The sequence below is a fragment of the Panicum virgatum genome, chromosome 8N (assembly GCF_016808335.1).
Source record: "Panicum virgatum strain AP13 chromosome 8N, P.virgatum_v5, whole genome shotgun sequence".
Lineage (NCBI taxonomy): Eukaryota > Viridiplantae > Streptophyta > Magnoliopsida > Poales > Poaceae > Panicum > Panicum virgatum.
In genome coordinates this window covers 9,897,250-9,914,243 of record NC_053152.1, presented here as the reverse complement: position 1 = coordinate 9,914,243, position 16,994 = coordinate 9,897,250, and the positions used below count along the sequence as shown (strand labels likewise).

Here is a 16,994-nt window from a genome sequence, read left to right as displayed (position 1 = left end):
AAGTCCCAAAAAAATATTTTTAGCATCGTCAAGCGCCCATCTAGAGTTCTTCCTCCATAAGCAGTTGACCACGAGCTGATCGATCATGTGCTAGTTTACCACCTCTGCAAGTCAATCGAGTCTCGAAATTGAATACACCGAACTCGAGGCAAGATGGTTTAGATCTGATCTGACTTTCGGCTATACTTTCTTCGTCTCTTGGAGGTGTCCTAGTGAGCTCTGGCAGCTTTTGGAGCATCCAGAGCAGGAGTCTCCAGCTAGCAGCAGGGAAGCTCAACTCTGCTTCGAAGACAAAACCGCGCGCGGCCATGGTACGTGACTCAAAAACCACCTTTCTCCGTCGAATTGAAAACGTATTCTGTGTATTTTTCGTCAAAGGAAACCTCTGCAATTGACCTAAACTGAAGGAACCGATGATTCTGATTTGGTTTTCATTTCCTTTCCGTTATTGTAAGAAAGCACCTACGGAGCTCTCTCTAGTTTTGTCTTGCGAGTCACTCATTCAACTAGTACCAGTGCTCCACAAATCTCTCTTGTTATCTTGTTATAGTATTTTTTTGATTAGATTCTTCTTACGGCCAACTCGTATTACTTATACGTTGTACCACAATCCTTTGGCGCGGATCCAACAATCCCATTAGGTGATTAGGGTTGTGTTTGGTTCGGCCGTTTTGCCGTATAATCTGATTATGGTGTGATTTGATTACGTTGCTTTGGGTTTAGTTTGGATACTCCGTAAATCTGGCGTACCAGCTCCACGACGATCTGATCCCTCCAGTACTACTACAGAAAGTTTAATCAAGATGGAAAAAAGGGGTTAACCATATGGCGGGCAAACCAACCGCCTCGGACATAATACGGTCACCATTTATCGTGGCTTTACCGAGGTGGACATCCAACCGCCTCGGTTAATTGTTTAACCGTTGTGGTGGTCTTAATATAACCACCTCCATTATCGAGTAGTAACGGAGGCGGTCGGCCTGATGTGCCTGCCTCCTTTAACATGGTTTAACCGAGGCAGTCACTCGTTATTTGCCCGCCTCAATTAAGATTTTGCAGAATTAAAAAACTTATTTCATTTCAAATTTGAATTTAAAAGCGAATATGAAAATACTACAAATAAAAAAATATGTGTATGAAGGATAAACACATATATTACATCCATTCATGTGTCGTCCTTATCGTTCCACAATCCATACATATCACACACTAGGTTCAAATTACATTCATACATGTTCACATAGCTAGTTCACAAAATCACATTACATGATCACAAGTTCACAAGCACCTAGCCCCAGCTCACTATGGAGTTTATTCCGCTAGTTGAACCGGCCGTAAGCTCCCTCTACCCTTCCAACTGGCTTTGGATGCCAGTTTTGCCACAAAAATGGAAAAAATAATATAAAAATACAAAAAATTTCCAAAAACATAACAAGATGATATCTGGCCTGTCAAATCCCATTAGTTTTTTTTTTGAGAAAGCCGGGATGGATTTTATTTATTCATGGTAAAGATTACATCAGCAGCCTTACAAAGACACCCCTGAAGAAAACAAAAATTACATCGTGGTCCTTGTAAAAGCCTCCCGGTTGCCGTCTTCGCCGGAGCCCAGAGCTCGCGCTCGTCGACGAGAACAACGTCGAGATTGCACCTCAACGAAGAAACTTTTTTTGATGCTCCATGACTCAGCACACCAGCGTGTGCATGTAGATCAATGAACGCTCTAGCAAATCTTCGTCGACGCTCGCGAGTGACCTCCAGACAACGACGAAGCCCAACAACATTGGTGCCCCCGATGGATTTCATCAACATCGACCGTAGCAACCGTTCGGTTGTCCTCCAACTCCCGTGAAGAACAAAACCAAGAACCGGCCGCCGCGCTCTAAACTGTAGATGGGGAATAGAAGAGTCGAGAGAGTTAATTGCTTTGTTTGTCAAATCCCATTAGTGAACAACTTGTTCACGAGCTAAGCCCAATGTGTTTTGAACCTTGCCCATATAAGGCCTGACATTTTTTTAGCCCATTTGCTTGGTCCACTATCATTTGACTACTCAGATCGAATTGGGCCAGTCCCATTCAAATAGCTCTTACGTTTTGACCAGCATTGCCGGTGCACATTTTATGTAACCCATCAAACGCATTTAAAAACACAAATAGACCCAATCCATTTACTTGCAGATATCAGGCCCATTCCATTTACATGAAGATAACAGGCCCATTTCATAGTCTTCTGATCAAATCATTTAGCAGACTAACATGTACTCTTATAAAAAAGATCTGAATATACAAATGACCTGCATCTTTATAGTCTACCCCATTCTCAAGTACTAGCCTAATTAACAAGCACATTTGACACAGGCAGGTAATAGTTTACTCCATGTCTTTCACGTAGCAGCTTGCCTCAAGATCTCAAATGGTCTGTTACAAGAAGTAAAGGATAATTCAGACACTCATTTAACATGATTCTGCACATCAAAAGAATTAAACTAGAATTGTACAAACTAAATAATAATAAAGACTAATCCAATTTGAATATAAGAAAATCCAGATTTGAATATAAGAGCATTTAGATATATTCAAATTTCAGTTTATACAAGACAATGCAAGGACCTAGCTAGCATTCAATACTGAGGTCGTGAATATAATATATATCACAAACAGCTCCAAAGTTTAATAGTTCTCAAATATATTCTCAAAAATATGTTGTTTGCCATGATAGAAAAATGTAGATAGAGGTGATGTCCTAAAACACTAGTTCTTCATGTTTAATTCTTGAAATGTATATTACTTCAGGGCAGAAACTATTTCGCATAAAAGGACGATGTTTCTCTTGGAGCTAGCATATACATGTATAAAAAACATTCAGAGCATCAGGAATTGTACCTTAGAAACTAAAACCCTTGCTGATGACCACTTGGACATGCATCCTTCTGACGCAAAGCTTAACTAAGCTGTGGCACATAACAGGAAAATGAATAAGGAAAGTATGTGTATATATATATATATATATATATATATATATATATATATATATATATATATATATATATATATATATATATATATATATATATATATATATATCCAATGATAAAAACCGAGAATGTCAAAATATTCTGGTTCAACAGTATTAAGAAATTACATACAGATTATCCAAACCCATGGTAAGACACTATTTGATCGTTTGAATGGTCCATGGTTCGAACCCTTGGAGCTTCGTGTTTGTGCGTTTTATTCCATTTTTTGTTCTTTGTCAGGTTTCGTAAGCATTTTTTTCTTTCCATAGCAATTTTTACACCAGTTTTTCTCATTTTAGCTCACGTTTCATAAGCATTTTTCTTTGTCACACTTCATAAGCATTTTTTCTGTCCATAGCAATTTTTACACCAGTTTTTCCCATTTGAGCTCAAGTGTCTTTTTTTAATTTTAGCTCAGGCTATCCATATCCATTTTCACACAAGATTTTCCCTTTTTAGCTCAATTGAGCTCTGGCAGCTTTTGGAGCATCCAGAGGAGGCCTGCCTGTAACCTTTCCACATGAAGAGAGTCTCCTGCAACAGGGAAGCTCCACTCTGCTTCGAAGATAAAAGCGCAGCCATGGTACGTGTGTGACTCGAAACTACATATTTACCCTTCTTAGTTAAATCGTATTATTCGCATATTTTGTCAGAGGAAAGCTCTACAATGAACTTTAGAAAGTACTAGTTTGTTTGCACCGGCAGAAATGATAATGCTTTAGTTTTCAGTACTTCAATTTTTTTTATTAGAAAGCTCTCTTTTATCTTTAGTCAGTCATTCAATGTTAGGTTATTTTGATTCATCAGTCACATGCTAATTGACAAGAAATGCCCGTGGCAGAGGGGTTATTTTTGTTTCCCAAGAAATGTGTTGTGTAGAACACACATAGGAGAGAAGGTACAGCTCATAAGAATTTTGTCCATTTTTTTGGAAATTGAGAAATTTTACTGATTTCAAGCATAATACATTAAGGTGATACATCGTCTTGAAATTTTTTCGCCCTCTGTATAACCGGCACATAGTCTAAAAGAGTTTGACAAATAACCTTCCACACTAACTGTCAATCCTAAGACTAAACCGCCACCTATGTGCCCGGGCAAAAAAAAAATCCTTGGCCACCTATGCCAAGAAATGAGATGCCGCTACAAGCTTGTCCTGCAACGTATGCTTCTGAAGGATAGCCCACGAACGGAGCCAGTGCGTAGTTGAGTAGATAACTTGTAAAAAGGAATATTTTTTATTATCAAACACCACAACATTTCTGCATAGCCAAACAGACCAACACAAGGCTGCCGCTCCCAAAAGTACTAGTGGCTTATATTCTTTAGGAATCTCATTAAGTCAGCTCCCAAACATACTAGGCATATTATGAGGTTTTGGTATGCCCCAGGCCGCATAGACCGAAGCCCATACCATTTTCGTGAATCGGTAGTCAAAAACCAGATGTTGTATCATTTCATTTTCATGACAGAAACAACACTGTTGATTCCCCTGCCAATTCCATTTTGCAAGATTATCCTTTGTAAGAATAATGCCTCGTCTAAGATACCAAAAGAATATTTTTATCTTGAGGGGGGATTTTAATTTCCATATTCTCTTATTTAGGTTAGGAGTATTCTAATTGATTAGATTAGTATGGCAAATTAGTAGTGGAAAAGTGATCTGATAAGATTTTTTTTGGGAGTGTCTATGGGGCGCTCGAGTATTTCTCGAGTTCACTTTTCAATCGTCGGATGAAGATCAGATGGCTTCCAATCCTTTTCAACCTCCAGCAATTGGCAGGCACACCTTCAACCTCCAGCAATTGACCTCTTCTTCTTCCTCTACCCTTCCCCCACCACCACCATGTGCCGATGCCCTGCCACGGCAGGCGAAGGCCTCGTTGGAGCTGCGCGCTGGCTGGCAAGACTCTAGCTTGGCCGCGGCAGCGATCTTCCTGTCCCTCCCCCACCCTCGTGTCGTGCTGCCGCCGTCTCCATCATCATCACCCCCCCTCTAGGGTTCACAATATCGCTCGAAATTTCGCGGTATACCCGATATTTCGGTTTTATCGGCGGGGTCCGATATTTTTTTTACCGGCCGAAATTAATTTTTTGAATATTTATTTCACTAAAAAATAATTTTAAAAAATAAACATAAAAATAAAAAATCCCGATATTCCCGATATTTCGCCTATATCGGTGATGGCCGATTTTTTTTTTTCATACCGGAATTAAAAACCCTGCCCCCTCCCCCTCCTACCTGGCCCAACCGGCCTCCTCCACCTCCCATGCTGATGGCACCACCACCGCGGGCCTCACCACCCCACACCCACCGCCTCCGCTGGCCCGACTTGCCACCCTCGGGCATCCCTCTATGCCCTACAGTCTCTGGTAATCCCACCCTAACCACCAAACATCGGACCTAACTCACCACAACCCTGGCTACTAAACTCACCTGAGAGCTCACAGAGATGAAAGAGAAGCTTCTATGCTCTTGGATTAGCAAGAGGCAACAGAAGCAAAATTGGAGCGTGGAGAGCACAAAAAAAAAACTCGAGCATGAAGTAGCTTCTCCCATTTTTTTGTGCTTACGTCTATGTTATCACCCTGCCTTAACACATCTTCTCCTATATATCAAGATGGATTATCGCCGCATGGGAAATATGGCGGATTATGGCCGCATGGGAAATATGGAGGTGCACCTGGGAAATACAACGTCAACAATCTCTATGCATCTGAGAGATCTGTGGAAGAGCCCAAGAGGGACAGTGCTCCGTATCCAGGCTCTGACAGGGCTGGTCATCATCCTCAGTTTCCTCCTTGCTACCTTTGGGTCATGCCGCCGCTGGTCCAATCGTTGGATAGTTCAAAAGGGCTTTTTTATTGCACATGCATTATCTCTGTCTCTTGGGACATACAGCATTGGTTTAATGCAATCTTCATCCGTGAAGAGCGAGATGTTTCCAATATGGACTGTGTGCTTGTTCACCATCTTTGTCAGTATTGATCCAGTCACCACCTACAATGGTCTTGACTACAAGGGCCCGCTCTCAAAGATGGTATATGGGATTTGCCTCAACTTTGGATACGTCCTGCTGATGACTATCTCAACTATCTCCAGTGGTGTTGGTAGTACAGCCATCGGCATGTTGTCTGCCATCACTTTCATAAAGGGCTTTCATGGGTCATTGGCGCTTGTGCAACAAATGAGGATGCGGAATATGGTACAAAAGTTACCAAATAATGACAATTCTGCGGAAAAATCTGTTTTAACAAATAAATCCACCCATAGGGATGCTATGATGGTCGATTTTCCCACTGGCATTGATGGGCGGACGGATGCTGTCACTTTGCATGACATTGATGTGGTAAGGGAAAAGAAGAATGAGCTACGGTCGTGTTATGATGTATGCACGGCCTTCTCTCTGTCTCACTTGCTGCAACGACATTTTCTTGGGTTGGGCTATGGAATAATGCCAAATCAACTATATTGGAGGGTGGAGGACAATGATGAGAAAATTGATTGCAAGTGGGCCCTAAAGCTAATTGAGATTGAGTTAGCTTTTCTGTTTGAGGTGTTTTTCACTGGTAACGCATTCCTTCGCTACTATCAAGCAAAAACTGCTAGTTTGTGGACATTGGCTTCATTCATTGGGATATGCTTCGTCGGTGTAGCAGTTGCAATTCCTGGTACAATTACTTCCAGTCCTGGTGGTTCCGCCAACATTCTAGACACCACGACTGCAGATCTTGTTACCACTTTTTTCATATTGGCATCGCTGGCTCTGTTGCAGTTGGTGCAATTGATTCAATGCTGGACGTCCAACTGGGCGAGACTCGCCGTTGCCTGCGCGTACGCCAGGAACCACCGAAAGAAGGAAACCATGCTGGGTGAGGATAAAATTCCAAACAAACAAGGGGAGGACGTGGGAGGAGAAGGAAAACAGAGAGGTGGTGGAGAAGAAAGGAGGGGCTCAGTACCCCCTACACCTCTTTCCTGGATCGCCCACTGCATGTGGGAGCGGTGGATGGGACTGAAGGTGTATGTAGCTACCGGCACTAATTGGTCTGACAAGCACCTCTGGCAAGATAAGATCCGCCAACATTCACTGTTACCAGAAGGGAGATTAATCGGGATTAAAGAAGGTAAAAGAAAGATTCGCAGCCGCCGTAGGAGAGAAAAGGGGAAATCCATAGTTGATCGTACAATTGACCGTCTTTACCGGGGATGTGTTGGCTTGGTTAAGCTGCTTGGATTGGACTACATCTGGGAGGTTTTGTTGGACTTGTTGGGTGGAGACTCCAACAAAAGTGCTGCCATTAGGTTGGATGACGTCGATGTCAAAGCATCAATCATTGATTTTCTTGAACAGATCAAGCTTGACAACATAGATGGCAAATGGTTTTCCTTTCCTAAGCATCCAATCATCAATGGTTTTCTTCCCTACTCCCATGAGCAGAAACAAAGATTCTCAGAAACGCATGGCCAACGATATGCCAGATGTGTTATAATGTTGCACATTGCCACATGGTACTGCGAACTAGCGGAGCAGGAGCAGGAGAAGAAGCCGGATGGGTCAAGCAAGTCTGCTGCCAGTAATTTGCTTCAAATAGTAGCATGTTTTTTAAAAAACAAAGATGCAGCAACAGCAGCGGAAGGAGGAGAAAGAGAAGAGAATCGGAATCATCGGCGCGTGGCCAATGCTCTATCCAAGTATTGCGCCTACTTGGTGGTGTCAGCTCCGGAGTTACTCCCTGGGCCGGCCTCTGATGTGACGCACGCGTACAATGACTTTAAATTGTCCAAGGACCTATATCTTAGGGTTATCTCGGATCCTGAATTTTGGAAAGGTCTCTCCAGCAGGTCAACATTTGGAATTACTCCCACTCAGGCTGGCTTGCATCTGGCAAAGCTACTTGTCGGTGACGATCGTCCGCCTCTGGACGGTACGCGTAGCTCTGACGTTTGGGAGACGCTGGCGGATGTGTGGGTCCGGATGCTGGTCTACGCTGCGCCGTATGGCAACCTAGAGGCGCACATGCGGCACCTCTCACAGGGTGGCGAGTTCATCACCCATATCTGGGCCTTGCTCTACCACATAGGCATCCGTGAGTGGACATTTCAGCAGAATCTGCACACCATCGACAGCATCTCCGACGCTGACGAGATACTCATGAAGGATAAACTGATGGTCGTCGCCTTCGTCGACTCCCTATATGTACGAACCCTATCTTTCTCTTATTTAGATTTTACTAATTGTTGGCCACCTTCCTCACATTTCGATGCAATAATGCAATACACTAATTATTCACTTGAACAATGAGATAGGATTCCAAGCGCCCTTTTAAACGTTTTTTTATTAAACTTTGATGCGGTGAAAGTTCAATACCACCAGGCAGAGAGTATGTGATGATCTTGTATATTTAGACCATAAAGACGATTTTCAATTCTTGATCTATCTCTTATTTTCCCCCAACTACTGAAGGGTTCCGACAGTGATGTGGTTGCTACTACTGCATCAAAGCATATAGATCGGGTCACGTTTTACCTGACCTCAAAACCTGATGTTGCGAAGCGTTTCCACATTGACCCAGCAGCAAAGCGCCCGGCATTAATATTCATCAAGAGAGAGGAGAAGTTCACCTTATACGGTATGTGTCTTCATCTCAAGTTCAGAACTTTCCTTCACTTTAGTTATGTTCTCCTGGGTTGTAAGTAATACGATGTATATCATGTAGATATGAGATTCAGTGAAGATGGCGTTTCCATGTTTGTAACTGAGCAATTGTTTGTTCTGAAGAGGGAACAATTGAAAAGGGACGGCCGATCACTTCATATAACGGAACCAGAGGCCCCTATGTTTGACGATCTGATGCAGGCATGTTGTGTTGTCAATATTTGGACTTTCTGTATGCATTATTTAACAACTTCACTTTTTTTGTCCACGCACTATTCCACTACTGAGTCGATCACTCCGCGTTATTTTGCAAATCAGTACTCGGAGGACAAGACGACCCTGGAGGCATCAGGCATCCGTTAGCGCCCCCCTCCGCCTCAGATCGCGTCTGGGAAGCTCTGTTTCCTTGGGCGTGTCTGCGGGCTCCCCGATATCCATGAGATTGAGGACGACGTGCTCGCTCCGGTCTGATGTCGAGCTTCACTCCTTCCTGTTGTGTGGTGGCTCCCGGAGCCCTTTCTTTCATTTCATCAAAAGATATTGAGTGTGCCTTTTCTCTCTAACGCCGCTCCCCTTAGGGTTTGAGAGCTTGTGTTGTGTGTGCGCTTCTTTCTTTTTTGTTGTTGGAGTCCCGGCTTTGGATTGGCCAGAGTAGCTTGCTCACTCCATTGTTATTGTGGTTGGGGCAAGGTTTTAAATAGCCGGCTATAGCTTCCGCTATAGACCGCTATAGCTTCTAGAGAGGGCGGCCGCTATAGCATTTAGCCCGCTAAAATTCCGGCTATAGCCCGCTAAACGCTGTAACGGCAGCTCTGCCGCTAAACTTCTTAGCCGGCGATTTAAAATCTTGGGTTGGGGTCCCGGTTCCGGAGCCGCCGGTGTAATCTGTACACTTCCTTGTTTGTGAACTGTTCAGTGTTATGTCCGTGCTTCTCTCTGGTGCCTTTTTTGTTTGATGATTGGTAGACCGGTTCCTTTCCTTCTCCCCTTGGAACATGCGGGGTCTAGGCAGCACTGATCGATGCGATGACACCCTCGCAGAGCCGCGAAACCTTCCTTTGCCGCTCTCCTGGAGACCAAGCATTCCTCCTCCTCCGCCACGAAAGCAAAATCCTTTCTGCCACATTGTCTCACCTCCATTGTCTCCAGAGACGCCAACGGGGGCGTCTGGTGTCATCATCACTACCTGGGACGGATCCCTCTGCTCGCTCTCCTCCTCTACTGAGCAACCTTTCTCTGGAGGCAAGAACAACTCCGCCTTCAACGTCCCGGAGGCAAACTCTGAAGAACCGAAAGGGCGACTAGAGAGGGGGAAGTGAATGGGAGCCAATAAAAATTCTTCTCCAAGAACTCGACCTAAATCCCAAAATCACTTCCATGGATACCCACACGAACTTGTCAAGATCAAATAGTCACTGCGGACCTACTGACCTTAGGAACAAGTTCAGGACAAAAACCCCCAAAGAGCACACGAGCAAACTCAGCGGAAAAAATCACGACACTCTATCAAACCAGCCAAGTACCGGTCAACCCTGGCATTTTTGCAAAAGAGCCCCTCTATTTTTCTAAAATCAACCCGCGGTCCAAGCCAGTTCAAAAGGATTTACAAAATAGTCCTTTTCTCTATGTTTTAGCCCCCATTATTTCAAATCTTTCGCAAACAAGTCCCTAGAATCATGTTTTAGCCATAACTATCTCGTTTTAACTCTGTTTTTGACAATTCTTGCGCTCACGCGATCCTTGCAACGTGTAGAATAGTTTTGTAAGTTTTTTTGTACTGTTTACATTGTTTGGTGTACTGTTTCTTATTTATTGCGCTTGTTCGAGGGTTAGCAAGAGCAAGTATTTGAAGACGCGGAGCAGCAGCAACAGTGTTTTGAGGAAGGCAAGTGGTCCTTGATCATTCTTTTTGTCCCAAATGAATCACAAATTATTCACCTTTACATTTATTGCATGCATGTGTCTATAATTTGCGGGAACCTAATTAAGGATATGCCTAGTTTGTTTATCCATACCTTGATCAAATTTGGGTTATTTAATTTATGTTGGGTAGCATTGCTAGTTGCTAATTACTTTGGGCTATGGTTAATGAGATAAATGATACACCTTGTTACTTCATGTTCTTAATGGCTTATTGTTGCTAAACAAGATCATATGATTAATTAGAACATGGAGAACCACCTAGGAAAATAGTGCAACCATAATACCATATGGCTCTAATCTTGTCTAAGTAATTAGATGAACTATATGTGGTGTTGGGGTTGTTTTGCTTGGTGGTGTTTGAGTTTGTGTGGTGGAGCGGGTGAAGGAAGTTGTGTCTTCTGAGATACCGCAGAGGTAGGGACCAACACATACATATAGGAATTCTTTGGAAAAACCTCTTAGCGTCCCTATACAGTCATACCTAAGAAAGTGTGATAACGTGCTTGGCCTGCACATGCATGGTATGGTTTAAAGTTCTTCAGAGCTTTTACGCGAATTATGAGTAAAGTGTACAACCTCTGCAGAGTGTAAAACTGATATATTAGTCGTGCTTACGATTAAGAGCGGCTTGGACCCTCACATAATAATTGAACTTGAATATGATCTAAATTGATGCTTTATTTATGATGTTGTTATTGAGGTTTACTTCATTTACTTATTTGTGGAATAATGGTATAAACTTACACTTAGTTAATACTTGCTAATAAAATTTGATCAATTAAAAGTGCTTATCGCAGTTAAATCATGTCAGATATTCCTTGATCTAGCCTTGCATGTAATATATAGTTGTTTCCCTACCACTTGTTGAGTATCAACCACAAGTGTACTCATTCTTGCATAACGCTGTTCAGACCAAGATAATCTTTGCCCCGAGTATTCAGAAGACTTTGAAGAATTCTAGACATATGTCTCCCAATCCACTGCCTGTGCTGATGAGGATTCCGCTATTACTCTGAGATGCTATTTATTCGCTTTAGTTTAAGACATTCGATTATGTAATAAAGTCTTTAATACTCTCTGTAGTTATGGCATTGTTATGATATTCGTTTTATTTGTCTATTGTATGTGTGTAAACTGATCCTGGCGCACATATGAGATGCATTCGGTTTCTTTCTTAAACTGGGTGTGACACACACCTACCTATGGATACCCTGATGTAGAGGGATGATTGTGGAAAGACACCGAGATCAAGAACACGATGGTGCAAGCAACACAAGGGGTTATACAGGTTCAGGCCGCGAGAGTTGCGTAACGCTCTACGTCCTGTGTGGTTTGTATTGCTTAGGGAGAATGAGTTGGAGTCCCTAGATGTGTTGGAGGGGTCCATGCCCGCCCTTATATAGGTCGGGGGAGCAGGGTTACATGCAAACGCTAGGTATGTGCGACGCCTAGAGTCCGTCCCAAGTACCACACAGGTGGTTTCTATCCGATCCGACTAATAAAAGATATGATACGAGTAGTTACATGACGTATGCTTACATGGCATGCCCTACCCTATACCTCATATAGAACCATGCCATGTCAGGTATCCTGTGGCCCTGGGTCTGACATGCCCTCAAGCTCTATGTAGCCGAGCAGTCGCAAGTCTTCGAGTACTTCTGAAGCCATTGTCGAGCGGTTCACAAACTTCGCATAGATTACATCTTTCGAGTGCTTCTTGAGTTGCACCGAGCCTGCGTGGTGCTCCTGCTCGAGTAGTCTTGACACCGGAAGACCCACGCCGACCCTGGGTCTGCCCCTTGCCGCGCCGCCTGTTTTCCCCTCGCCGCGCTGCCCATCCGGCCCTCGCCGCCCCTGGTATCATCGGCGCCCATCAACACCAAGAGTGTTGTTGTGCCAGTGCGGCAGTGCGGTGGGGTCTGCCGACGGCCGGGCACGAGGCCACCGGGACAAGTGGGAACCGTGCGGTTACGTCTCACGCGGCGGCATCCCGAGGCAGCATGGCCGGGTGCGGCACGCCGGCTTGGGCCGCGGCCGCGGCCACAGCATGGAAGAAGGGAGGAAGGATGGCTGACGGGCCCCCCAAGATCCGCGCCGCCCTCGCCGCCCCTTGGACCAGCGCCCCTCGCCGCCCCTCGGACCGGCGACCCACATCGCCCCTGGAGCTGCGACCCTTGCCATCCCTCCATGCATTCGTCCTCCGAGCGCCACCCACCTCCGAGCGCCATCCCTCCGGCTAGCCATGCCAGATCCGGCTGGAAAGAGGCTTTAAAAAAGTCAAATGATTGGAAAATGCATTTATTGTCCATCGAACCATTGCATCCAAACACCTCTTTAGTTAGAGTTAATTCAAAGTTAGTCAGCTAAAAACTAACTCTAACCTCTAACTGAGTTAGTGTATCCAAATAGGGCCTTTGTTATTGTGTATGCCCACATAATCATGGAACCATTTTCACACCTGCGAATTTCTGACTGATATTTTACCAAATGTTATAATATACAAATAGACCTAGTTGATAGGTATATAAAACTCGCACCAATTATAAAAGCCATTTATAACCCAGTCTGGAAATTGATTGAGCATTTACATCAACATTTTTTGAGCGGGCACCCTCTTCCTCTCTAACGACGGAACCGGACCGGCAGGTCATGGTGGCCGGCGGTGGCGCGGGGGCCAGGGGCGGGCGCGTGGAGCGGTGGCCGCGTAGGGCCACAGGTGCGGGCACGATAGAGGAGCAGCGGTGGCACGCGCAGAGCATGGTGGCGGGCACGGCGGCCAGGCAGCCGCGCCGGGCAACATGGCGTGGGCCTGTTTGTGGGTGGCACGGGGGAGGGGGCACTCGGGTGAAAGTTGTGCTTAGGGTTAGGGTTTGAGTGTGTTGGTCCAACAGTGGTGGATGATTGCACGAATCTCAAACAATAGATGGGGATAAAAAATCTTCCGGAAGGCATATAGGATTGACGAGATCGGCACACCTTGACAATGCCTGATCCTAGCATGATCACATGTGGGCCCAGCTTATAATCTCCTCTGATTCTATTTCTATAAGTCAGGGGAGGATTACTCTAGCTGCTGGCCTGTATATGCATTGGGTTTACATCATTACATCAATCAATTACGCGTGATTATTTGTGCTAGCATTGTATCACGAGACACTCCATCCGTGACCTAGTCACTTCCGCATATCATCCACTGTCGCCGCCCACCTCGCCCTCGTCACCCATGGCGCCCGAGTCACCTAGGACCACGAAGCAGCACAAGGAGGACCGTCTTGCTACCAAGGAAAGCAGGCCAAGTGTGATGCCCTCCTCAGCGCCGTCGACGCCGCAGCCATGGCCACTATCGAGGCGCGTGTCCACACCGCCATCACCGCCATGGAAACCAAGTGTGCCCTTGATGTTAACCTGGAGTGCAAGGCTGCTGAGGCACGCAAGGCTGTCGACCCTGCTACCATGGAGGAAGGCGATCCCGACATCGATGACGACACCCCTAATGGCTACATCGCCTTTGAGGCCACATCCGTCGGAACCTCCACACCCATGCCGCGACCGTCCAGAACATCAGGGCCATCATGCCTGTTGTTCTGGATCCTCACGCTGGAGAGCTACACCCTCACCAACCACGTCCTCTCCAATGCAACGTACCTTGGGCTTCCCTCCTAGCATCGCATCACTACTAGAAAACCAGCCTTCAGAACTGGTTGAAGAGGTGCTTAGGCACCAGGTTTGCAACCGGTACCCCCAAACCGAGATCATTGGCCTCGGTCTAGGACACCGGGTTTTTCACCCGGTGCCTTAGGCATCCATTGGTACCAGTTGGATAGACCATCCGGTACCACAGAGGCGCTGCCATGCTGACGCAAGCTGGCAGCCCCTTTGGTACCGGTTGGTCTTTCCAACCGGTACCAATGACCTTTCCCCCTATTTCCCAAGTCCTATTTTGTTTGTTTTATTTATTACTATTTATTCTTTTATAATCGCTAAGCGTACCCGAGCTCTACAGTAGTATACATTTATTGGTCGTGTTCGACTTTTCGATTTCACATAATATTTGAAACTAACTAAAAGTCAAATGCAAGGATATAATTAAGTTAATTAGGTAAACTAATATATTTACAAATATACAAACAACAAGGCATCACGTTTAGAGATATTTACAAATGTACAAGTCATGTGTATAGTCCAACTACTGAGCCCCTCAGGACGTCGATGTAAATCCTCTATGGATGTGACCGTCATGGTAGAACTCGCCTCTAGGATCTAGGATCTCGTTAAAAATGAATCCAGCGAGCTGGTCGCACACGGCGTTGATCTGGTCGGTTGAATAACATTCATCCCCGAGGCGACACATCTATCATTTAGGAAAAAAGGACTCATATATTAATTTCATCACGTTAGTATAATTAGCAAAATGTACTAGTGAACAGTTTGTACGTACTCTTAGATCCTCCGTAGTAGGCTTCCAGCATGGAGTCATGAGAACAGTTTGTACGTACTCTTAGATCCTCCGTAGTAGGCTTCCAGCATGGAGTCATGATGTGCAAGAAGTCGCATACGTAGTACCCGCACCAATCAGTTCCTTGTTTTTGTCTCGCACATTTAAGGAGAAAAAAAATAAATTACTCAATTTAGAACAAGTTGGGATTACATACTGGATAATCCATTTTAACGCTTAGTTCGGGGCTCCATTGACCACGTCCTTTGTTCGTTTTCACAAATTGTTTCCAAACCCTGCGCTCAAAGGAAGTAATAATAATAATTTGAGTGAATCAATGATTGATTATGAAACAAACTAAATTAGAGTTTCATCAAAATTATATACTATAAATAGATATATTATGCATGCTTAATATAAAAATAAAATAATTCAAATCCTAACTATATATAAATAAATAGTTATCTTATGCCTAATAATTTGTATAACAATAATATAATACCATAAAACTAAATCGGGACCAAAATACATCTATTAATATTTATCATGTGTATAAACTAAATCAAATGCTAACTACATCTACAAAATTAATTTGCTAAAGTATTGAAAACAATATTACTAACCTTTTAAAAAAATTGAAAAAAATCGCCCCCTCCCCTCACTCAGCTGCCATGAATAGTGAGTTCACGGCTGTTTGGAGTGGGGAAGGGGGCGGGGTATTTATAGTGGGGCACAAAGGCACCAGTTGGTGCTCAACAACCGGTGCCAAACACTAGTCATCGGCACCGGTTGTAGTTACCAACTGGTGCCTTTGTGATGGGCACCGGGTCATGGCAAAACCCGGTGCCATTGTCCGCTCATTAGGTTGGTACCGGTTGGTGGCACCAACCGGTACCTATTCCTCCTTGTTCTTTTGGTACCAGTTGGTGGCACTAACCGGTGCCTATACGGGGGTTTTGGTATCGGGTGATGCTTTAACCCGGTACCAAACCCCTTACCTTTGAGCGCCGCTGGCCAAAGGTACCAGCTGCTGTTGCAGCCGGTACTGATGCGTGGAGTACCGGCTGCAACAGCAGCTGGTATCTTTGGCTAGGACCTTTGGCCCGTTTTCTAGTAGTGCATGGACGTCGTCGTGCTATCCTTATCTTCGGCATGGTCACTATCGATCTCAGGGACGGCGTGTGTGAACGCAACGGCACGGCACTCGCCGCATGGCTCACCATCAAATACTAATTCATTGGCAACCACGAGACGTGAGCTCTTCATCTCGACGCCGAGTTCCGCATATTCGTTCAATGCGATCCCTATGAACGATATTGCCGCAAGACGAAGGGAATGGAAGACAGCCTTGGAGATCTCGTTGAGGTCGTTCACGACCGCACCCTCATTCCCAACGTCCTTGGCTTGAACGAGAAATTTGTTTATATGCAAGTTCACTTCCAGCGTGCACATTCCTGACCTTCCAGTCCGAATTGATCTACTTCTTGAAGAGCTGACCTCCAACAAGTCTTCACTGGCGCCTTCGATTGCCCTGGTTGCTACGGCACTAGATGGCCCTGCGCCTTCGACGGGTGCCTCATCCTCGACATCACGCCCTCCCGCTGCTTTCGGCACTGCCACCACACCCTCCCGTAGCTTTCAGCACTGGGTCCTCCAGCTCTGGTCGTTGGCGCCTTCGTAAGGGCGGGAAGGGCGGCACCCCAGGCACCAGCACCAGGAACACCAGCATCCTCTGGTCGTCCCTGTTCAATCCGTGGACTGGCAAGATCACTGTGTGGTCGCCACAACAGCAGCAGCAGCAGCTGGCCTTCCTCGAGCTGCAGAAGCAAGCCATTCTTATGGCTATGCCTCCCTACAGCGTCTATGGGCCTCCGCAGCTCAGGCTCCCTGGTCCCTCCATGGCATCCTATTGTGCCTTTGAAAGGAATCGGGTGCTCGTAGCCTAAGAGGAGGACGGG

General features: G+C 45.2%; 1 protein-coding gene across 1 annotated transcript; it reads left to right on the top strand.

Moving 5' to 3' along the window:
• Positions 1-5,639: 5,639 nt before the first annotated feature.
• Positions 5,640-9,997, top strand: LOC120684765. Its single transcript, XM_039966645.1, has 3 exons — positions 5,640-8,219; positions 8,487-8,652; positions 9,828-9,997. The coding sequence occupies exons 1-3, from the start codon at positions 5,640-5,642 to the stop codon at positions 9,995-9,997; spliced, it is 2,916 nt and encodes a 971-aa protein (XP_039822579.1).
• The last annotated feature ends 6,997 nt before the right edge of the window (positions 9,998-16,994 follow it).